Source organism: Thamnophis elegans, chromosome 14, assembly GCF_009769535.1.
Source record: "Thamnophis elegans isolate rThaEle1 chromosome 14, rThaEle1.pri, whole genome shotgun sequence".
Classification (NCBI taxonomy): domain Eukaryota; kingdom Metazoa; phylum Chordata; class Lepidosauria; order Squamata; family Colubridae; genus Thamnophis; species Thamnophis elegans.
Genome location: NC_045554.1, coordinates 24,287,764 through 24,312,122, shown reverse-complemented (window position 1 = coordinate 24,312,122; position 24,359 = coordinate 24,287,764). Strand labels below are relative to the sequence as shown.

The 24,359-nt window shown below is 46.3% G+C and overlaps 1 protein-coding gene across 7 annotated transcripts in view; it reads left to right on the top strand.

Moving 5' to 3' along the window:
• The first annotated feature begins 446 nt into the window (after positions 1-446).
• KCTD15 (potassium channel tetramerization domain containing 15) overlaps positions 447-24,359 on the top strand; it is a 70,769-nt gene continuing 46,856 nt past the window's right edge. Inside the window, exons 1-2 of one of the 7 annotated variants that reach the window (XM_032230927.1) lie at positions 447-669; positions 5,918-6,096. In XM_032230927.1, the coding sequence (XP_032086818.1) occupies positions 5,933-6,096 (164 nt within the window). In that variant the 5' untranslated portion in view covers positions 447-669; positions 5,918-5,932. Of the gene's footprint in view, positions 670-971; positions 1,163-1,244; positions 1,622-5,909; positions 6,097-24,359 lie in introns of those variants that run through there. The other 6 variants (XM_032230925.1, XM_032230929.1, XM_032230923.1 and 3 more) reach the window with 6 other exon arrangements.

Genomic DNA, 24,359 nt, shown 5'->3' with positions numbered 1-24,359 from the left:
TGGCGGGGCGGGAGACGGGAGGGAGACGCGGCCCGACGGGGCGCCGCAGCCTCAGCCGCCGCTCGGGGCTCGGCAGGCCCGACGGCCCCGGGGACTCGCAAGCTGGCGCCCCAGCCTGGGAGAGCCGGCTGGAAGGCCCCCGAGGCGGCGCTCGCCAGCCACGCCGCGGCCGAGCCGGGGGCGCGGGGAGAGGCCGGGCAAGCCGAGGCGGGCCTGGTAGGGCCCCCGGCAGCTGCATTCGCCGAGCCCGTCTTGGAAACGGCGCCTCTGGCCCGCGGCGTCCGCCGCTTCCCTCCAATCGCGGGGCCCAGCCAGGCACGTCAGCGGAGCCTCGCCAGGGCCCGCGGCGCACTCGGCGCTTCCCGCGCAGGTCGGGGGCGGGAGGAGAGGCGGGCGGGGCGCGCGTGGAAGCGCCAAACTTGATCCGCCTTATCAACAAGTGCCCCTCGCGCGCCGCCCTCCGCTGGCAGAGGAGTCGGCCCTGCCTGCCTTCCTCCTTGCCCGGGAGCCCGACGCCGATGCCGGCTGCAGCTGCGCCAGGAACCGGCGCGGACATGGCTCGGATCAGCCCAGCCGCTTTCCCGCCCGCCCGTCGCCGGAGGGACGTGGCCGCCGTGGCCTGACGCCGTCGAGCAGCGGGGACGCTCGCATCCTTAGCGGGCACGGAAAGTAAGTGCCGGCCACTGGAAGAGGGTTCCTGCGGGGGCCGCTCCGAACAGCCCGAGGGGATGCTCCGCTTTCCCGGGCCGGATCGCCGGGGGCGGCCGGGCGGGAGGGAGGACGCTCGGAGAGGGCACAGCCTGGAGCGAGACTCGGCCTCCGCCGCGGCTGCTGCCCGCCCGGCGCTTTCCCTCCCCGCGGCGCTTGGCGAGCGGAGAGGCGGCCGCCTCGCCTGCCGATCCACTCCGCTCTCCCTCCCTCCCTCCCTCCCTCCGCAGACCCAGAGACAAAACAAACAGAAAGGAGGCGCGGAACGGGGGGAGCCGCTTGGCAGAGCGCTCGCAGCCAGCGGGCGGAGGCGGCGGGGGACAAAAGGCAGGCCAGCGCCGGGCTCCTGCCTCTCCGGGCCGCCGAGCGAGCGGAGCAGCGCCGCGGACAGCCCGCAGCCAGGGTGGGGAGGCGGGGCGCGCATCGCCGGCTCGCCCGTTCTGCGGCGCACCAGGTAAGGCGAGCAAGTCCAGCCCAGCCGGCCGAGGCTCTTCCTGCCTGTCTGCGCGCGCGCCGATCCTGGCCGGAGCCACAGGGGAAGCGCTGCTTAAGAGCCCGGCGGGGTCGGGGGCCCCGGGGAAGCCCCGCTCCCCGGCCTGCCAGGGTGGGGGGACGGACAGGGGCCGCCAGCGTCGCTTCCCCGCGGGCTCCGCTCGGCGCCACCTCCGCCTCGTCTCGGCCGCGCCACGGCTCCGCTTGGGAGGCGCGCGCGCGCGCCGCCGCTTCCCCCGGAGCCGGTTCATCGGAAGGGGCAAAAGCCGCTGCCGCCGCCGCGTGAAGACCGCGATGCCCGGCTCGGCCTCAGCTCCACCGCCGCCCGGGGGGACGTGGCTCGCGCCGGCGCCCTAGCCCCCGGCACCGCCAGGCCAGGCGGGTTGGCGGGCAGCGGCGGCCGGCTCTGCAGCCTTGCATGGTACGGGCAGGGGCAGGGGCGCGGGGACGGGCCGGGAGGAAGGCAGGCTGGCGAGGCCCGCGCAGGGCCGGGAGGGATGACAATGGGAGCGGGAGGCCTTGGGCCGCCGGGCAGGAGTCTGGCGCCGAGCGGGGGCTGCGGGGCTGCTCTGCCCTCCCCGCTCCGTCTGTGCCGGCAGCTCGTCCAGGCGCCATGTTGGCCTTTTCCTCCGGGGGAGGAGGCGGGTCGCCCGGCCTGGCTTCTCCGCGAACTTGGGGGCGCCGCGCGGACTCCCGGCCGGGCGAGGGGCGGGGATGGGTCGCACGCGGCGCCGGCTGCCTTACCGCCGCCTGGTTGCCGTCCAGACGGGGCCGAGCCGGGAAGGATGGCGGGAAGTTCGGCGCGCCGAGAAAGTTTCTGAGGAGGAGACCTCCATGGAGGGAGCCGAGACAAAAGCCCGCCGGGCAGGGGAGTCGCAGCCCGGGACCCCTTCTCGGCCCTCTGCCGCTGCCCGGGGTCGCCCCCGCCGGACAAGGAAGCATCCCGGCGGCGAGGAAGGAAGGGGTGAAGGGGATCCGGCCGCCGTGGTGCCCCCGAGGGCCGGGCTAGGCCGGAGGTCCTGGAGACGGAGTGGCCGCCGAGCCCGGGAGGGGGCGTGAGGGGAGGGGGCTGCACTGCAGGGGCGGCTGGAAATGTGGGGTTGCGGCTGTCGGCGCAGAATTCATTCCGGCTCTTAAACGGGCACGGAGGAATAAATTGCACGAGTGAAGAAGAGGCGCCGGTTTCAATTGTTGTCGTTAATCCAGGCAACCGTAAACTTTGGGAGCAGAAGCGTTTTCATCTCTTTAATTAGCCTGGCTTCCCATCTGCAGCCCCGAAGACTGGAACGCCCCGATGTAAACTCCGTTCCTCCTTCGGCCCGGCTGTTGTGCTGTTGCAGTTATTTCTTCGGCCCTCTTTCCTTTTTCTGCCCCCTGGGCGGCACTTCCTCTGCTTTACTTTCCCCTCTGAAGGAGGGCTTTCAGTTCTGCCCTCCATCAGCTCCCATCTCAACCACCCCCCCCCATGGCTCCTGTATCCCCCTCCAGTTGTGAGCAGATGGGAGAAAATTTCATCCAAACCAACTTCCCTTTTGTACTTTTGAAGTCTTTTTTCTAAAAGTAGGAAAGAATAGTGAATAATATTGAAGAATAGTGGGCTTGAGGGAAGTGGGGGTGGGGGGCAGGCAGAGAGTCAGGCAGACAATACCCTGGGAATTTCTGCAGCCTTTCTCCCCACTCCCCCCCCCCCCCATGATGATAGCCATGGGCACAGAGGAGAATGGAGCTTGCACAACTGCCTTCTGTTACCTTTTATGGATAAAAATGAAAGTGTCCCAGAGAAGCAGCTATGTGGAGAAACAATTCTGGTAAACTCATCTCAAGCTGTAGCAGCCTAGCTGGTTTAATCACCCCTAGAGAGCTGAACAACTGTGAGCTCCATGGGACACAAAATCATTTTGTGTGTAAATGAGCATGGGACGGCGCTTATTTCACTTTTCATGGGCAAATAGATTTTACAAGCAGCGCTTTGGCAGTTAGCATAGGAAAGCAGGGAGGGAGGGAAAGATCCCAGTGAGCCATGCCAGATGCACACATCAGCTCCACTGGTTTGGGGCACGAGCCACTTGGGAATCTTCCCACCTTAATAGAAAGGTGCCGTTCAGAGTTGCATATTATTTTTGGCCTGGTTGGTGTGTGGAGAAGCAACATACCTTCAGCAGATTGACACGATTTGTTCTCCAGGGGCAGGTTGCCGACACAGATTATTTGAAACTTGGTGTCACTATCTGTAATGTTATCCTACCTGGATTTCTTGAGTTGTTATTTTAAGATTTATTTGAATGCATAATAATAGGTAGTGCTTGAGTTATGTGACATTTATAAATTGCATGTCTATAATTCAAAGCATGATGTCCATCTTCTGTGATAACAATGATGAGTAATTTTGCATCCATCTTTTTAAATTCGGGTCTTGGTTTTAGGATCACATTTGTTAAGTTTGACTCCCCTTTTCTTGCCTTTTCTTTTCTCCTACTGTGAGGCAGAAAGAATTCACAAGATGGATTTCAGGAAATCCTACTAGGGGAATAATATATTTTTCTGGCTATATATTGAAAGAGAAAAAAATACTGCAGCTCAGTGCAAAATTGCTCCAAAGTAAGCCCTACTGGATAGTAAAGTAAACCTTCTGTAAGTTTTGTGAATCTAATGCTGTTTAGCACCTAACAAATGTTATAATCTGAGAATTTGTTTCCAAGAAAGCCTCCTTGGCATAGCTAAGATCTGTCTTCCATATAGATGTTAGATAGGGTTCTCCTGCACTGTTAACATCAAAGAGAATTATAGCAGCAAGTTGAACACTTGCTCTTGAACTGGGTAGGGTGATGGGGCAGCAGGCATATATATTTCAAGAAAAAGCTCTTTTTTCAAGAGGCTCCTGGTTCTAAAATTTCATTCCAAAAACACAAGGAAGGGGGAAGGTTTCTTTTCATTAAAGAAAGGGTGAGCTTCAACTGGCTGGACTTTTAAAGCAAGAAATAACTTTCCTTGGGCTTGAGCCATTCTACATGAGGTTGGTCTGTGGAGTTTTGGATTTAACCTTCAGAAAAGAGCATGGACACAAGAATGTGGCTGTTAGGAAAAGATTAGGCATCTGGCCTTGAGAAGTGGTACATTTGCAAATAGAATATAATGCCAGCAGACAGTGAGATTTGGGTAGGTTGAACATATACAGCACATGTATTTATAAAAAACCAAGTGGTTTGAGTTGCCACATGAAATATTCCCCGAAGGAAAGGAATATCCACTCCCTTAGAAAACTCAGTCCTCCTTGGAGTCAGAACTTCACTTGAGAACAGTACTGTGTTATCAAGAGTTTCCTGTCAACTAGCTGAGGCTTTTGATCATTTTGGGTTCTGCACAGGTTGAGTCTTTTTACTAAGAGAGAGCAAATGATGGAGATCTAGCCGGAAGTGATGCCAAAGACAGAAAGGACTCTTTGCCCAGCATGTTGCTACATTTGTCCCTGAAGTCCAAAAATGGTATTTTCCATCTTAGGGAAAGCACTTCCAGTTGTTGCCTATTGTATGGTGGGAATGGTGTTGCCCAAGTGAACTCCAAGATGAAGATTCTGAGAAAAGAGTTTAATCTCTAAAAAACCAAAATGTTCTGTGAAATACCACAGAGGAGATACTTGCCAACTCTTGGCTGAATAGACTCCTGCAATATGACAACATTGCATTATATTCAAAACATTGCATATAATTAAACATTTCATAATTGTTTAATCTTTGGCATATTTTGATTTAATACATGAAGGAGAGGTTAGAAGTGCTGGGGCTGCTCTGTTTTTTGCAAGATTTTCTGCTGGTACCTATATGCCCTGCAATACATCGAGGCCAATGAAAATAACGTGTAGACTTCCCTATGTCAAATATTAAAAAGTGAACATCCTTATATTTCTGCATAGATCAGAACTCCATAGCATGTGAGTAAAATGATAATACATGTATTTCATTTAAAGACGTATTGCATCTGTAACTTTCAAATGGTGTGTGTGTGTGGAAACGACAGCTTTAGGTATTAAATATAAGAGGATTGGTGTATGTGTGTGTTTCAAAGTGAGGCCACTGGATAATTGGAAATTATGTACAGAAAAGACATTGCAGGGCAGTGATAATTGATTAAACCTTTAGTTTTGCCTGTCCTTCCATTCTCTCTTCTGGGTACATTGTCCTGAAGATAACAAATAGCTATCTGTTTTCTTGCGTGGTTAGTTATTTAAAAAGCAACAAAAATAGTTCCAAGTTTGATGTGAATTTTACTACATGTCTAAATGAAACGCCTTAGGTACTGAGGAAGTCACTAATTTAGAGGTGTCTTGTTACTGAGACAAACTTGCAAAAACCCCTGAATCCCAATTCACAAATTGGTTATTCGTTTGTCAGGGGATATTTCACATCTAACACATAAGCCTGCGACCTTTAATTAGAATTTTGCAGTTTGTTTTATGCCCCTTGAGGCTGACACCTTGAAAAAGATTTTTTTCCCCTTGATTTCTTATTGCTAATAAGCATCTTTTTCTTTGCCGCTGGTCCTTCGAAGACTATGATGCAAATACACTTAATTATGAAGGTGGCAATAATTTGTTAGCTGAATATGTGATCAGGCAGATGCAAAAGAGATCTTATTAGATCTGTGATCATGCTGGAATCAAGGTAGCGCACAACTGCAACAATTTAAGAGGAAATTGTTCTTTTCTGTCTGAGGTTTCTAGGAGGAAGGCAGAGCAATGTCCCGGCTGTCTCTGACACGGTCCCCAGTTTCTCCCATTGCTGCTCAAGGAATTCCTCTGCCTGCCCAGCTCACCAAATCTAACGCCCCGGTGCATATTGATGTAGGAGGTCACATGTATACCAGCAGCCTAGCAACTTTGACCAAATACCCCGATTCCAGGTAAGGTCGCCCTGGCTGAAGGGCCAATGCCTTTGCATTTTTTCTGGTGGTGGTTATTACTATTGTATAAGAGAATTCCAAATAATTGTGTTATTTCCAGACAACTGGGATTGTGGAGGAAGATGCTCTTGGTTCAGGGGAAGGAAATGTGCTATTTAAAGGTAATTTTAATTCAGGGGGATATATGTTGTTGTTTTTCATCAGCCAACTCTCCAACAATTTGCCTTTTGTTTTTAAATCAAAATTTTTGCTGTTCTTCCTTTCAGTGATTTTCTAAAGGTCTTGTTATGTCAATGGGATGTTCCACCATAGGAAGGTTGCTTTAATCTGCAGCAGCCTTCCGTAGAGTGGTAAAAATGTGAGTCCTCCTATAACAAACACTCTCTCGGTGCATATATGTCTATGTGTGTGGAATTAATTAATATACAGGAATAACATAAGCCATTAATTTGCTGGTGCTACACTTCCCTTTGCCTCTTCCGAATGATTTGGAAGTAAATTCCAGTTTCAACCACCTTGCAAACACATGTCATTTTCAGTTGAAAGCATTTCCAGAGGTAGAGTCAAAAGCTTAAATTGAGCAATACCTTCTAAATGTTGAACCACAATTTGCTGCTGCCTAGGGTGACTTTTATAGCATTGTAACTGGTGGGAATTAAAGCCACCTCCATTTCATCGAGAGGGGATGCTTTGGGGGTTTGCTGTTGTTCAGTATTGAACTCCATTGGAAGACGGCGGTCTTCTTGGGAGAAGGTTGGGTGCCATTTTAAGGATCTCCCTAGCACCATTGCCATCTAGCTGGAACAGATCTAATCGCAAGGAGTTCAGAATAGGTTAGCATCCATAGAGGTTAGAATTCCCATTCTACTGGATTGATAATAACAGCTACTGAATTGCCTCTGCTGGAGAAGCTCTCAGTACTTTGGAGCCAGAAGATTGACTTGCAGCCCCAGTGAACGTGGAGGGCACGAAGTTGGGGAAATCTATTGAGTGCTCATTGCAGGAAGACTCTGAAAGAACTGGTCTGCCCTATTGAGCCAAGCTTTACAGCTTACTCATTTTAAAAGTTCCCAAAAGAGAACATGGTTTAGGAGTTCTTCCTAGCTTGCTTAGGTAGATTTATGAGCCCCAAAACACGAAGCCCCTAGAATGCATTCTTTAGAGAGAGAGAAATAGGGACTTCTTCAAAAAGGCCCAGTCTTGGCTCTTGGGGCTGTCAGGGGTTGGATATTGTATATCCGCCTTCAAGAGCTGCCTTAGGGAGGAGAACATTGAGGCTAGTTCAGGTGAGCACTCTTTGGGGTTTAGGGTCAGTTATATGTGCCAGATGCCTTGTTGGCCTAGAAAGGGCCTGGCTACTCAGAAAAATATTGCCCATAGATCCACTGGTCTTTCAGATCATGGACATATAACTTGCTTGGTCACAGCTCATCATTTAAAAGGCCTTCCCTAGAAAAAACACAGGATTGCAATTCTTGCAGAGCCCATATCCACCCATCATTATTTACAAAGAGGGAGCCCAGGCTGTCTGAAAAGAATAGTTACTTCTATCAATAGGCAACAATGTTAATCCGTGGAGCTTTGCTCAACCTTTTCCTCTCTATTACATTAAAGACATTGCAGAAGAAGAGACCTGTTAAGCCTATTTGGGCAAAAGAAAAGTTGGAAGGAATCTGACAGCCGCTTTAAATGTATAAATTTTATTCAAAGGCATATGTTTTTAATGAAAATCACACTCCTGGTTTTTTAATACTATATTAACACACATAGGGCTGTTTGGAATAAAGCCGTTAGAAATTTGGGTTCAATCCCTTCCAAAGGGGCAGAAGAACTATAAGGCCTGGATTGAGCCCCTGGCAATAATTGTGTATGTGCTTTGGTCAAATAAAGCTTTAATACAAATGGGACAATGCAGTGCACCTCTGGAAAAGGGCTATGAGCTGCTCTGTTTTCTATGCATTTAGGATGAGATTTTTATCTGCTCTATAATTTAGCCTTTTAACTTTGGAGTTCCAAGAGCTGTAATTATATGTAAGTTCCATAAATGCAGTGATTCAATGAGTGGGATAATGTTTGCAAGCAAGCAATACCCACCTTCTTGGTATAATTTTGTGGAGTTTTATGTGGCGTAATGATAATTTGGAAGAAAACATTGTTTGATGTTATTGATGTTAAAGATACCTGTCAGTTATTAAAAATCACTAATATTAACTCTACTTTTTTGCAAGTATCTTCCAATGGATTCCCAGAAATATATTTTTAAGCTGCTTAAATGTGTTCACATCTCAAAAATAACCAACTAATACATGAGCCATGGTGGTCCTAATAAAATAAGAGCTGACTTAAAATCATCCAGCTTATTGTTTGTTCTACAACTGTGGATATGTTCATAATAGATTCACATCTTCTTTTCTATCATCCTGGTTGTATTTAAATTTCTTTAACTTTGAAGTCTGTAATAAAATGCCGCTTATACCTTTCAGGGTCTGAAGAAGGGAGTTTAAAGATGCTGATTATATTAAAGTTTTGTTAAATGTGCATCCTCTTTTCTCATTGGTTTCAATCATGGTATGGGTTTCATGTGAGCATATAATTTTCGAAATCAAGAGATAGGCTGTAATAGATGTAGGCGGGCAAGTACAATGCAGGAGCTGTAAGCCATCCCCAACTAAGGAATGGCATTGAAGGCTTCTGGACTATCCTGTTCCAGGATAGATGGCTGGAACAGATGTAATTTCAAGGAGTTCAGAATAAGTTAACATCAATAGAAGTTATAATTCCCATTCTGCTTAATTGATAATAACTGAATGCACTCCAGATTGCCTCTGCTGCAGAATCTCTCAGTACTTTGGAAGTGCAGCTCTTAGAAGCCAAGCCTGTATGCTGAAACATTGAATTGCAGCCCTAGAGAATGTGGAAGGCAGAAGTTGGGGAAATCCCAGACCCTTAACATTGTTATACAAATGGACTTAGATGGGACTGGGGCCTAAGGCAGTGGTTCCCAAACTTGGCAACTTTAAGACTTGTGCTCTGCTGGCTGGAGAATTCTGGGAGTTGAAGTCCACAAGTCTTAAAGTTGCCAAGTTTGGGAACCACTGGCCTAAGGAAAGCTCCCAGGGGACGTGCTCTTTCCCTCTTGATCTAAAACCTGCATATTTCCAGCTGTTCAGGGCCCTGAGATTTAAAAAAAACCAGACTGTCAGAATCCTGCTGAGTTTAGAGGGGTTTATTTACACATCAAATTAATGGGATTAAGTTAGTCTGCACCATTAGTACCAGTTGGGCCATAGATAAATCACGAGTCTTCTTGACCTAACAAACGGATGTGTCATTTTTATCTCCGAGAGATCAGAGCACTTGATCAGATTTTATTAAAAACTATAAAGAAGTGAAACTCAGGTGACCCTGCCTCCTTTTCCCATCCAGGGGTCGGTAACCTTAAACACTCAAAGAGCCACAAAGATCCTAACCGGAAGCCCCCCTGTTCAATTCTGGAGCCGGCCAGAGGTCCGGTTCCCCCCCACCATCACCACCACCATAGAGTCTCCTCCTAGCACGGCATCCTTTTTCTTCTTCCAACCGGAAGTCCAGTTCCCTGACCATAGAGTCTCCTCCTTGTGCGGCTTCCTTTTTCCTCTACCTGTCCCAACCAAAAGCCCCATCAATTGTGGAGCCGGCTGGCGACAGGGAGCCACAGCAGAGGGATGAAAGAGCCACATGCTGCTCCAGAGCCGTGGGTTGCTGATCCCGATCTGTGTGCTTAACTTCAGATTGCAAGTTCATCAGGGCAGGGATCTCTGCTCTCTTGCCCTGCCAAGGCCTTTTGCTCACTAGTGGCCTTTCATAAGCTGTGGATGAGTCTGAAGCTCTAAAACTTAGCACTGATTTGATTGTTAAATGTATCGGGTCGGGAAAACGTTTAAATACGTTGGTGGCATTTAATACATGGAACTTAATTTAGGCTAAGAGGAATCAAATTTAGGTTTGGCCTTGGCCTTGGCCCAGAGGAGGTTGGGATCTCAAAAGAGCCGAGGTGGCGCAGTGGTTAAATGCAGCACTGCAGGCTACTTCAGCTGACTGCTAGATCAGCAGCTCAGCGGTTCAAATCTCACCGGCTCAGGGTTGACTCAGCCTTCCATCCTTCCGAGGTGGGTAAAATGAGGACCCAGATTGTTGTTGGGGGCAATATGCTGACTCTGTAAACCGCTTAGAGAGGGCTGAAAGCCCTATGAAGCGGTATATTAAAAAAAAATCTGCTATTGCTATTGCTATTAAATAAATAAATAATTGCCACCATGAATTGCAAATACTAATGAAGAAATGGAGCCAGTTGAAGCAAAAAACCCCACAAAAAACTAGCAGTGTGGTTGCACGAAATACCCCTCCCCCCCCCCAATTTCAGTGGGAGAGAACATTTTTGGGAAAAGACTCTGCTAAGGACTGAGAGCATGTAGAGAAGAAAAGACGATTAAGTGGCAGAAGGGTGAAATGGCTCCCTTGATCCCCAGAGCATGGTGTTCTTGGAGGCAATAACAAGAATATTACCAAGAACATTCAATAACATTAGAATGCTGGACCTTTCCTTCAAAATTGCCGCAACATTTTCTCTAGGAGACAGGCAAATGGACAATTAATTATCTTCTGCAAATCTGGATGCATCTAACAACTTCATTCTAAGAAAGCAAGTCTTGCTGTTTTCATTGGGATTATTGTCATACATGTGCCGGATTGTAGCCAAATGTCAGTTAATAGGCGTGTTTCCTTATTTTGCTTGCATTTGTGTGTCTGCACAGTAATTTATAAACTTCAAACTTTGTGGCCCATTATTGGTTCCTCCTGGTGTTAAACAGATCCTGTTACCTGAAACTTTATTAAAAGAAATGATTGTTACAAATCGATGTTTGACAATTGGGAAAGCAATGAAGAGTATTGGGGAAATCTCTTATCAGGTTTTGTAGGTGTGAGCATGTGTGTTTGAGACAGTCATTTAAACAATTGTGACAAAAGAATCAAGAGGGCAGGCAGAGAAAAAAGGCCAAGGACTAGAATTCGCTTTCTGGCTTCTACCTCCCTTGAGCAGCCAGAAAGACCACACAAAGTTCAAAGCATCACCTTTGAAGATGAGCATCTGTGCTGGTGTGGCTGCAGAGACCCTCCCCAAGGCCTCACGCTCAGAAGTGCTCCAGCATGAGAAACAGGAGGCCCATGGAGAAGCAGCCCGGCCCAGGGAAGAGTCAGTGAGCCGCTTCCTGTTCATGGCATCATGTCCAGTTCGTGCCTTAACAGTTGTGTGTGAGGATGGAGGAGCCTTGTACTATCCTGGTTTGTAGCCTGGGGCAACTTGGATTCTTGTTACCTGTAAGAGGAGGAGGGAGCAATCTGCTGACTTTCAGTGGTCTCCCCAACAAATATTCAGTAATCAATTTATTTTTTCAGTTTGTATCCTGCCTTGATAATCCCAAGTGGCAAATGCCACTTCTGTCTATCTGTTGAATGCAGAAAAGCCTGCCGAATTGGCAAATGCACACCTATATCAAAGGACTTTTGGCCAACGCCCATTCTGGGTGGCTTCCATCTGCCTTCCCTGGGCTTGGCTTCAGAAGCAGCTCAGGAGTTCATGTCCTTCATGATGGCCGTGGACCTATTTCAGATTGTCACAGGTCTGACTTGGAATAATGGTCACACACCAGATTTCATATTCCTATTGGAGCAGCATCAACATGGTCTAGTGGGGAGCCGAACCTTATCTCCCCGGTCATGGTTTGACCACACCCTGAATAGCCCTCTTACATCACCACCTCTCTGCAGGGAGACCGGGTCCATTGGAATTGTTCACTCCTGGACACTGGTGGACCCAAATCAGTTCCAGGAGGACCTGGAATATCCTGGAGAATTTGCTGCGTGGTCCTACCAGAACCTTAACAGTTAAGAGCCTGGAACGGAAAGGCAGCTGAGGCTCTGGACAGAATTGTGCCTTGGCGACCTACCACGACCCTTCGCTCCCATTGTTCCCTGTGGTTCATGGAGGGACTGAAGAGGTCTGTCTGAAATGGGTTCAAAGACCATCTAGAGTGCTGCTGGAGAAAAACAAAGGATGACTCCCAAGTGGACACATCTTAGAGCTGCTATTAGGACCTATCGTGGGAAAAAAAGTGGTGAAAGAAAACTATACTTCTGCTCTTTTTCCATCCACAGCGTTACCCATCAACCTTGGTCTGACTCACCCAATCCCTCCTACACTAGGGAAATTTGGACAATCATCTTTAGGGCTGTGCAGAAGAATTTGTTGAACCCCAGTTGGATACAATCGTTCAGCTTTATTCCCAGTTAGAACTTTGCATGGTGCTGGTCCTTATGAGATGCCTAGAATGACAACTTGCTCAGCAATTTGGAAACAAGTTTGCCCCAGTTGGACCTAAGGAAGTGGACCGTATCCTCTGCGCTGTCACCTGCTAGTTAGACTCTTGTCACTCCTGGCTGGTGAAAGCCTCCAAGACAGTGACTACCAGGTTGGTTCATGCAGTGATAAATTCCTCAGTAGATATGGAGACATTCCCAAGATCTTTTAAAGAGCACTGGTTTTCCCCCTCCTTAAAAAAACATCACTTGACCTTACCTGCCCGGACAACTTTCGTCCAGTCTTCCTTTTTGGGGGAAGGTAGCAGCCTTTGATACTATTGATCCTGGGTTCTTCTTTGACCAGCTATATGGGCTGGGGCTGGGTGGCTCCGTTCTGTGCTGTTTCACCTCCTTCCTCCAAGGTCAGTTCCAATTGGTGTTCATAGGGAGTGAGAGATCCAGTCCCCAACTGCTGATTTGCGTTGTCTCGCAGGGCTCAGTACTCTATCCACTCTTGTTTAAGATCTACATGAAGCCATTGTGTGAGATTTTCCATCACCATAGGTCAAGACATCATCAATATGTTGATGATGCTCAACTCAACCCAAGGGGTGCTGCCTCTGTCCCCTCGCAAAGCCTGGAGGTTCTAGAGATCTGGATGGGCAACAACAGACTGAACCCTGGCAAGACTGAATGGCTTTGGGTGCATTCAGCCTCAGGATCCGAATGTTTGTCATCCTTAATTCTGGGTGAGATTGCAGTACCCAGTTCAGGCCCAATTCTCAACCTCTAGGGGTTCTCCTGGACTCACATCTCCAATGTCACCAGGAGAACTTTGGCACCACTCCAGTTTGTGCCCCAGTTGCAACCTTTCCTGGATCAGGACTCATCCTGCTCCGTTACTCAATCAGGTCATCTCTCACCTGGATTATTGCAAGGAGCTCTATGTAGGGCAATCCTTGAGGTCCATTTGGAAGCTTCAACTGGAGTGCAGCAGTGAGAGCAGTCTTTGGGGGCCCTAAGATGGCCCCTATGACATCTCTGCTTTGCAAACTTCCCTGGCTGTTTCCCGGTCTGCTTCTGACAGCAGGTCAAGGTGTTGGTTATACCCTTGAAAGACCTTGATGGCACAAGCCCAGGCTACCTGATGACCTGCCTTGTCCTGCTAAGAGAAGCCCTTCCTACTTGTGCCAGCAGAGAAAGCTTCCTTTGTATCCCGGGGTCAGTCAAAAGAACTCTCCAACGACTATAAGGATCCCAAAGGAGAGCCTTTTCTTGGCTACAAGGCCTTTGGAACCTCTTATCCTCTAAGGCAGGGATGTCCAACCGTGGGAACTTTAAGACTTGTGGACTTCAACTCCCAGAATTCCCCAGCCAGCATAGTCCAACTGTGGGAACTTTAAGACTTGTGAAGTCCACAAGTCTTAAAGTTCCCAAGTTTGGACACCCCTGCTCTAAGGTAAGATCTTCCCCCACCCTCCTATTCTCCCCCAAGAGCTGGCTCCTCCAGTTAGCCTGGGGACCAAATGGGGGAGTTCTATGCTAGTGGTGTCTGCTAGATTGACAGCAGACTCCACCTTCCCCCCCTCCTCCCTGCCCTTTGTTCTCCACCTGCCCATCTCTTTGGTTATCATATTGATTACTCTCTGTGTGTCCTTTTTCATTGCCCTTTTATGGTTCTATTATTTTACTTCTGTTTACACTACTCTTATTTTCTTTGTATGATTGTAAGCCACTTAGAGTAGCCCCATGGTGAAATAGGCAGCAAATAAAGTTTACAAATAAATAATGTTGTATTATCTGCCTGGAGAAAACCTTACTCGATTTGGGGATTTGAAGCTGCCATAGAATGGGGACACTACAGATGGTTAGAGATGACTTTTTGGGCTGCCACACAGATATGCAACAGGAACTGAGTCCATACACTAAAAGATCCACCCTTTCTTGCCTGTAGCATCTCTAGATTTCAGAGGAATTCCAGGTTTCCCTGGAAGAGCGTAGGAAATAGGCTGTTCCCAGCATCTCATTTGATTTCTGTCTTGTAAAATGGGAGGCAGAAGAGGGTAGCCTTGCCTGGGAATCCTTTCACCAACGAGCAGAAGCTTCACAGCCAACATAAGGTTCCTTGATCGCCAATTGTGTGCACTCCTTGTTGACAACCTGTCATCTCGTGGACAAGCTTTCTCTCAAAATTTATTTTAAGTATTTTTTTTAAAAAAATTCAAACATTTATCATTGTTAGGAACTTCTATTCCATGGTTGATGCTACATTTTTTGAAAGAAATACTGGTTTCAGAAAAGTCTCCATTGGATTTTGCATTCATGATTCCGTTCTTGCTAACTGTCAGCGTTTCAAGTATCATGTAGAATTAAATCAGAGTCCAAGGCAAAACAATCCTTAAAGTCCCAATTTAATAAAGTAGACATCTTATCACATTGCTGTGGAAATTCCAATTCTGGAAATTACATCAGAATCCCATCCAGTTAAAAGTTCATGATCTTGTCCCCACACCCACAATCCATCACATGGTCCGATCTTCTTCTTCCACGCTGGCATCTCCACCCAGCTGCTTCCGGACAGGTGTAAAAGTGCGGAGACAAAAGATGACCTTGGTCTTCTAGAAAAGAATGACAACAATACATTCCACAATCCTACTCCTTTCTATTTCCCCCTCCCATCAACTATACTAAAGAAACAGCATAATGAAATAAGAGAAAGTGTGGCAGGCCAAAATTCTAAAAGGAATATAATTGCAGGCCTGACACTAACAATGGAAACGGTTGTTTTGTTACATCACGATCCTTGGGTGGAGACTTACTGTGTATCAAGTAAATGCATTTGTACACATAATCCTATTGAGCGGGAGATGCAAAAAGTATTGCAGCTGTGCTCTAGGTCTTCATAGAGTCCGCATAGTTTGAGGCCAAGCTGTATGCTAATAAAGAAACCATTTCTCCACTCTTGTGGATGGTACTGATTCACATATTTTGTGTATTGAAAGGGCCATCTCTTTTGTAAAACAGCCTCACTTTTCTTCCCTTCTCCATCTACTCCATTAAGTGCTTGATTCCTAGCCTTGGTGTTCATGGAATTGTTTAAGGAGTTTCCACTATTTGCCATAGGAAGCTAAGCCCATGCAAAGGAAGTCCACTAACAGGCATTCAGAGAGTCTTCATATACCCCCTTCACTTTTGTCAATTTTGTTGTGCTGCAGCCAGATTCTACAGTTGTTGAAATTCATTTTTTTTCCTCATTAATCTACACTCAGTACCCCATAATGACAAAGTGAAAACATAATTTTAGAAATGTCTTTAAATTTACTAAAAAGAAAAAAACTGAAATATCACATTGTATTCAGATCTTTTGCAACAACATGATTGACATGTAGTTCAAGTGTCTCCCATTTCTCTTGATCATTGCTGGCACGTTTCTGCACCTTGATTAGAGTCCACCTGTGGTAAATTGATTGGGCATGATTGGGAAAGGCACACGTCTCTCTATAGAAGCTTCACAGCTGATAATGCACACTATAGCAGAGCAAAAGCTATGAGGTCAAAGGAACTGCCTGCAGAGCTCAGACACCAGGATTATTGCAAGGCAAAGAACTGGGGAAGGCTACAATAAAATTTCTGCTGCACTGAAGATTCCTAAGAGCCCAGTGGCCTCCATAATTCTCAAATGAAAGATGTTTGACACAACTAGGACTGTTTCAAGAACTTATTGCCTGGTCAAACTGAGCAATCAGGGGAGAAGGGTCTTGTAAGAGAGGGTGGTCACTCTCTTACTAAGAACTCTCAAGAACCCGGTGGTCACTCTCACTTAGCTCCAGAGAGCCTGTGTGGAGATGGGATAGAGTTCCAGAAGAACAACCATCACTGCAGTTCTCCAACGATCTGGGCTTTATGGTTGGATGGCTAGACTGAAGCATCTCCTCAGTGCCAAACACATGAAGACCCACTTGGAGTTTGCAAAAAAGCACCTGAAGAACTCTCGGACTGTGAGGAACAAGATTCTCTGGTCTGATGAAACCCAAGATTGAACTGTAGGGCCTCAATTCTAAACAGTATGTCTGGAGGAAACCAGGCACCACTCATCACTTGCCCAATATCATCCCAACAGTGAAGCATGGTGGTGGTGGCAGCATCATGCTGTGGAGGTATTTTTCAGCAGCAGGGACTGGGAGATTGGCCGGGGTTGAAGGAAAGCTGAATGGATCAATGTGCAATGATATTATCAATGAAAATCTGTTCCACAGCGCTCAGGACCTCAAGACTGGGCTGAAGGCCAAGATGACACATAGCCAAGACAACACAGGAGTGACTTAGGAACAACTGTGAATGTTCTAGAGTGGCTGAGCCAGAGCCCTGACATGAACCCTACTGAACATCTCTGGAGGGACCTGAAAATGCCTGTCCACCGATGGTTGCCATCCAACCTGACTGAGCCTGAGAGGATTTGCAAGGAAGAATGACAAAATGTTCCCCAATCCAGGTTTGCAGAGCTTGTTGTGTCCTACCCAAAAAACCCCGAAGGGTCTGTAATTGCTGCCAAAGGTGCTTCAGCACCTTCTTTGCCCAGAAGTACTGAGTGAAGGGTCTGAATACTTATATGGTAATGTGATAGTTCAGTTTTTTTCTTTTTAATAAATGTCTAAAATTCTGTTTTCGCTTTGTCACTATGGGGTACTGAGTGTAGATTAATGGGGAAAAAATTCAACAACTGTAGAATCAGGCTGAAGCATAACAAAATTGACAAAAGCGAAGGGGGTGCGGATACTTTCTGAATGCACTGTAGCTTCATATTTTGTGTGAAACCGTTTTTTTAAATAAAAGCTCTACCCAAGGTAATCAACAAAAAAAACCTTAGCACTACTTTATGTCTCAATCTGAATAGTTTTTTTTTTTTTTTTTAGTTTATTTATTTGTATGCCGCCCTTTTCCCTGGGGGGACTCAGGGCGGCTCACAATCAAAAGGAAGCGGGGGACAGACTTTGACATATAAGACAGTACATGATTAAAACGCAACATTCATACCATTCGGGCGGGTTACAATCTTTAGCCCCAGGCCTGACGGGATAGCCAGATTCTAAGGGCTGTGCGGAAGGTCTGGAGGGTGGTGAGGGTACGAAGCTCCACGGGGAGATCGTTCCATTGGGTCGGGGCTACCACCGAGAAGGCTCTCCTCCACGTGGTGGCCAGTCGGCATTGGCCAGCGGATGGAACTCGGAGGAGGCCTAAACGATGAGATCTAATGGGTCGTGTGGAGGTGATCGGCAGTAGGCGGTCTCTCAAGTACCCAGATCCACTACCATGAAGGGCTTTATAGGTGGCAAGTAGCACCTTGAAGCGTATCTGAAGCGAATACAGATGGAAAGAGGTGTAGATATTCCATCTCATCCAAGACTCTTTGATGCTACAAACCAATCAACTTCTCAATAACTTCCCTTTAAAAGGGAAGTTGGAAGAATAATGAAAGTTGTCTAAATCTGGTTTCAGATCTGGCAATTGCTTCTTGAGAAGGAGTTGGGATCTCCTCTCTCTTACCAGAGGCATTTAACACCTCATAGATCCATCTGTATGCTCCTTCCCTGGAGGCCTTGACCATCCAGAAGTGCATGGATCTAAAACTCAAATGGTTGACCATAGCACTAGGAGCCCCCTCCCTTTCCTCAGAACAAATGTCTTCCCAAAAGACTTCCGATTTCATTGAACCTGAATAACTGGAGTCCAACTCATCTTAAAGCCAAGCAGCTTTACTTATGAAGTCTTGAAAATAGTCCACACCATCGTCCTACAGGTATTCCACCTATCCACAAGAGACACCAGGTTACTCTGGGAAGCATTACATCTTTAGACACAAGATTCAGTTAATGTAGCTTCATAATAAAATACGACTAGTTCAACTGATGTTTCCCATCTGGACTACCTAGTAAGTCTGAAAGTAACAACCCTTCTTGCCTATCTCCTTTTCAACCTGAGGAACAAGAGAGGGTCTCTTCTGAGCCTCTTTCTCCACTCATTATACACCTGGGGGCTCTGCTGTCTCTTATCTGACCATTCCTTTAGCTGCATCCCTTGGCCTAGTCTCCCAAGGACTTCCTCCCATACCACTACTTAACTGTAACTAAGTCAAACCATGCATCGAAGCCTCAGGAACAAGTTCCCTCTGAAACTTGGTCGGATCCATAAGTGCTTGGGGAAGATAAATAGGCCCAGCCTCCCTGCAGCTAGAAGTACCTCAGTAAATTCTAGGGTTACCAAGATTAATGATATATACCGTATTTTTCAGAGTATAAGATGCGCCTTTCCCCCCAAAAAGGAGGGTGAAAATCTGGGTGCATCTTATACCCTGAATGCAACATTTTTGGCCTTCCGAAACCCTGTCCCCTTTGCAAAAATGGATGTGCAGAGGGTTTGGGAGGCCTACAGAGTGCTCCTGGGGGGCTGAGGAGTTTTCCACTCGTTTTTTGCTCATTTTTGCACTCTACAAGCCGCCTAAAGGCTATGCATGCCCCTTTTTTGGCCAAAAGTGGGCCCGTTTTCATGAAAAATGGGCTGTTTTTCCCCTCTTTTTGCTGCCCCAGCCCCCAGGAGCACTTTGCAGGCCTCTCAAACTCTCTGCATGCCATGTTTTTCACAAAAAAATTAGGCGTGCAGAGGGTTTGGGAGGGCTGCAGTGCAAAAACGTTTTTTTAAAAATTACCTCTTCAAAATCTTGGTATGTCTTGTACTCCAAAAAATATGGTATTTGCCAATTCCTGATCATGTTACAACTGTCACAAGACAAAAAAAACATGGATCAAATCCTCAGTAAATTGGATTAGATCCATACTTGTCATCGTGGCCAACAAACCCCTGGGCTCCTAAAAATGTAGGATGACGTACCTCAGCACTGTAAGCCTGGGTAGCTCCACTACCAAGCAGCCACAGCATCTAGCAGCCAAGGCCAGGTATGACCCTTCAGGGAGGTTGCTACAGCAGTTCAATCCATCCCTGACACCTGGTCTCACAAACAGAGTCACACCCAGCTATCAGCAAGGTAGTACCTCTGACAATCATCCAGATTAGCTACCCACCCCTGCCCTGGGATTGTAGCAGACTCCGTAGCTGAAACCCACTTTGGCACATTTCAGAGGGATGACTTCCCCCATATCTCAGCTGTACATGCCAGCTCATCCTTTTTATTCAGCATGAAGTCCCACACAAAACATAGAATGTGGAAGTTGTTTGCTATGGAACTGTTATGTCTGAGTTGTGACTCTGAGTAAGAAACGTACAGGTGCTGTGTCCTGCTGCACTGGGAACTGAGTGGAGCACTTCACTCTTACATAAATGGGCTTTTAGAGAAACAGGAATTTGGTTGAGAGGTTTGGTTTGTAGGGTGGGCTCTTTGCCCAAATGCTGATTTTTAACACCCCAGATTTGTGTTAAATAACATAAAACAGTAAAGGGATCACATCCTTGACACAATAAATGTTTTACAGCATGTAAGATTGTTTCTATCCTCACTGAATTGTTTTGCAGCTTGAGTATATTTTCATGTGTTTGCGCGAGATAGAATTGTTTTAAGGGTGGTCCTTGCTCTCTGAGTCAAAAATTGGGTCCAGGCAAAGCCATTTTAACCAAGAGAACCTCAAAGTTCTGCCAGTCAGTTAGGAGATGGGACAGGGATGGAGTATTAGGCACACAAAGTGCTGTGTTTGAATAATTGCCTATTCGAGACACCAGAGGAAACTAATAATGCTGTCCACATGTCATTCTCCAGAAGATGTGGAAGATCTTGAGATGCTGTTATAAAGATGGATAAGTTCTGAACTTCATGTAAAACTTGGTTGTCTCCCTAAGGATGCTGGATGGGATAGGTCTTATGTTTGGAATGTCACCCTACCCCATAATTACCGTATTTTTCAGAGTATAAGACGCAACAAGATTTTGGAGAGGCAAATTAAAAAAACGTTTTTGTACTCTGCAGACCTCCCAAAAATGGGCCCGTTTTTTGTCAAAAAAAGGGTACAGGCATAGGCTTTAGGAGGCTTGTAGACTGCCCCTGGGGGCTGGGGGGGGCAAAAACAAGCAAAACATGCCCCCTTTTTCACTCATTTATGCCCTTCCCAGCCCCCAGAAGCACTCTGGAAGCCTCCTAAAGGCTATGCATGACCATTTTTGCAAGGGGGGGGGGTTTCGGGAGACAAAATGCTGTTTTTAGTGTATAAGACATACCCAGATTTTCACCCTCTTTTCTGAAAGAAAAGAAAGAAAGAAAAGTATCTTTTCTTATACTCTGAAAAATACGATAGTCAAATTTTGTAGGGGCTCTGAGCAGAAGAGTCCATGGATAAAACGTGATTCATTAATATAAGTCACTGGAGGACTCTTTGCTCAAATCAGCTAATAGGTCTGATCTGCTGGGCAAGCCCTTTTAAGATCTCAGAGAGAAGTGGGGTAAACAAGCTAGTTGAACTAAAAGAAGGATGTCACTTGAATTGGGTCAAAAGCAAAGATAGAGGGTAGAATTCAGGTTTTTGCTGTGTTATCTTTTGATGGGTTGATGTAAGTCACAGGGGTGCAAACCTGGCAGCTTTAAGACTTGTGGACTTCAACTCAATTCTGGGAGTTGAAATCGACAAGTCTTAAAGCTGCCAAGTTTGCACGTCCCTGATTTAAGTCCTGAAAAGAGAAAACCTTCTCCATGTTAGTGTGTACCATCAAACTAATCAAACAGGTGGTAAGGAGGAAGGGTAAATCAGACATAAAACAAGTTATGTAGGCAGCAAACACAGGGTCAGTCGAAAAGGACTCCAATGCTTATACGCCACTACACAAAGTATGAGAAATAAACAGGGGGAACTAGAAATGTGAGTACATGAGGGCAGATATGAAATTGTTGCCATTACAGAAACTTGGTGGGATGAAACCCATGAATGGAATATACAGCTAGAGGATTTTAATTTTTTTAAAGAAATAGACCTAATAATAGAGGAGATGGAATTGCACTATATATATAAGAAATAACTACATCTCTACAGAAATATAGCGGAACATTATATGAAAACCATCTTGAATGCATTTGGTCAATCTAAAAGAAAAAAAAAAGAATGACATTGCCATTGGTGTAAACTATAGGCCCATAATGGGGAACCTATGGCACACGTGTCAGAGGTAGCATGCAGAGCCCTTTCTGTGGGCACATGTGCCGGCCAGCTGGTCTTCGGGCTTCTGGGGCTCCGGCACGCATGTGCAGTACGGTTTGGCACTCAGTCTGAAAAGGTTCACTGTCACTGCTATGGGCCACCCAACCAAACAGAGGAAACATGGAACATTTTGCTAAGTCAGTTACCTAAGCTACACTATATTGCCAAAAGTATTCGCTCCCCCATCTAAATAATCAGGATTAGGTGTTCCAATCACTTCTGTGGCCACAGGTATATAAAATCAAGTCCCTAGGCATGCAGACATTTGGGAAAGAATGGGTTGCTCTCAGGAGCTCAGTGACTTCCAGCGTGGAACTGTGATAGGATGCCACCTGGGCAACAAATCCAGTCGTGAAATTTCCTCGCTCCTAAATATTCCACAGTCAACTGTCAGCTGTATTATAAGAACGTGTTTGGGAACAACAGCAACTCAGCCGCAAAGTGGTAGGCCACGTAAACTCGTCCAACATCAGTGTGTGACCTCACAAATGCGCTTCTGGAAGAATGGTCAACAATGCCCATAAACACACTCCTAAACCTTGTGGACAGCCTTCCCAGAATAGTTGAAGCTGTTACAGCTGCAAAGGGTGGACCAACGTCATATTGAACCCTATGGATTAGGAATGGGAGGTCACTTACAGTAAGTTCATATGCGAGTAAAGGCAGGGGGGCAAATACTTTTGGCAATATAGTGTAACTTAGGTAACAGACTGAGATAAGTCAGTTACCTAAGGAAGCACTCCATAATAGTAATAGGGGACTTTAATTACCCTGACATGAACTGGGAGACAAACTCCGCACCAAGTGGAAGATCAAGCAGATTCCTGACAAACCTTAGCTGACAATTTTGTCTCCCATGAAGTAGAGAAGGGAACAAGAGAGTCAGTCATACTGGACTTAATTCTCACTAACCGAGATGAAATGATAGAATAGCAATAGCACTTAGGCTTATATACCGCTTCACAGTGCTTTACAGCCCTCTCTAAGTAATTTATAGAATTAGCGTATTGCCTCCAACTAACTGAGTCCTCATTTTACCCACTTCAGAAGAATGGAAGGCTGAGTCAACCTTGAGCCGAACCCAGGACCGAACTGCTGGCAGTGAACATTGAGGTAGCCTGCAATACTGTGTTGCTGCATTCTAACTACTGCATCTCCAGAGCTCATTGAAGGCAATGAAAGATTTTTGGGGTGTGTGGAGAAGGGCCATGTAATATTGGAATTTAATGTTATGCCAGCACAAGCAATAGCACAAAGTCAAACTAGAGTCTTAGATTTTAAGAGAGCTGATTTCAATAAACTTAAAGCTGGAGAAGGATTCCGTACATGGGAATCCTCAAGGGGAGAACAACTCAAGAAACCAGGGGAATGTGGAAAGTGAGATTCTAAAAGCCCAGTTAGCACAATTCCACTGAAGAAGAAAAAGAAGAGATCTCAAAAGAAGCCAGCATGGCTACACAAAGAACTCTCTGATAAATTGAAAAACAAAAAAGACAAGAATAAAAAATGGAAAGAGGGGCACATAACCAAGGCAGAATATCAACCAATAGTCGAGTCTGCAAAGATGAAGTCAGGAAAGCTAAGGCTCAAAATGAAGTAAGCCTTCTTGTGACAAAAGTCAAAAATAACAAAAACTTCTTTCATGTAAAAAACAAGAAAAATGACAAGAAAATGATTGGTCCGTTAATGGGAGAAAATGGCAAGAAGGTGACAAGCAACAGGGAGAAAGCAGAACTGCTTAACTCTTTTTTTGCATGTCTTTACACAAAAGGGAAAAACAGTGCAGCCCATCAAAACAAAGAGATTAGGAATACAAGTTAAAATAGGCAAGAAAATGGTAAGAGAGCACCTGTCCACCCTAGATGACCTCTCCAGGACCAGATGGATTACAAGGTTCTGAAGGAGCTGGCAGATGTGTTATCAGAGCTGTTGAGTTGGAAGAGATCTTGGGGGTCTTCTAGTCCAACCAACTGCTCAGCCAGGAAACCCTATACCATTTCTGACAAATGGTTGTCCAAGCTCTTAAAAACTTTAAGTGTTGGAGCATTCACAACGTCAGAAGGTGTTCCACTGCTATTGTTCTCACTGTCAGGAAATTTCGCCTTAGTTCTAGGTTGGTTCTCTCTTTGATTAGTTTCCATCTATTGCTTCTTGTCCTGCCTTTGGATGCTTTAGAAAATAGGTTGACCGCTCTTTTTTGTGGTAAACCCTTAGATCCATCCATCTTTGAGGTGGTGCAGTGGTTAGAGTGCAGTACTGCAGGCCACTTCAGCTGACTGCTATCTGCAGTTCGGCGGTTCAAATCTCACCGGCTCAAAGTTGACTCAGCCTTCCATCCTTCGAGGTGGGTGAAATGAGGACCCAGACTGTGGGGGCAATATGCTGACTCTGTAAAACCGCTTAGAGAGGGCTAAAAGTCCTATGAAGCTGTATATAAGTCTAACTGCTATTGCTATTGCTATTGATTATTAAACGGAATATCCTCATAAAAGTAGCCAGTTATAAACAGTGAATTCTCAGGTGGACCTGAGAATCCTTGTTTCCAGTCTGTTTTGCTTGAAAATCACATTTTTAATACAAAACTTGCATTCCTTCATAGCTCTTAATTCATTGGGCAACTGTTTCCATCTGAGAATGACTTAATCAGTATTTATAACTCTAGAAGAACACCCTGATGATATTTATTATTCAAATTTGAAAGAGTTGGTGCTTTTCAATTCTCTTTCATCTTGT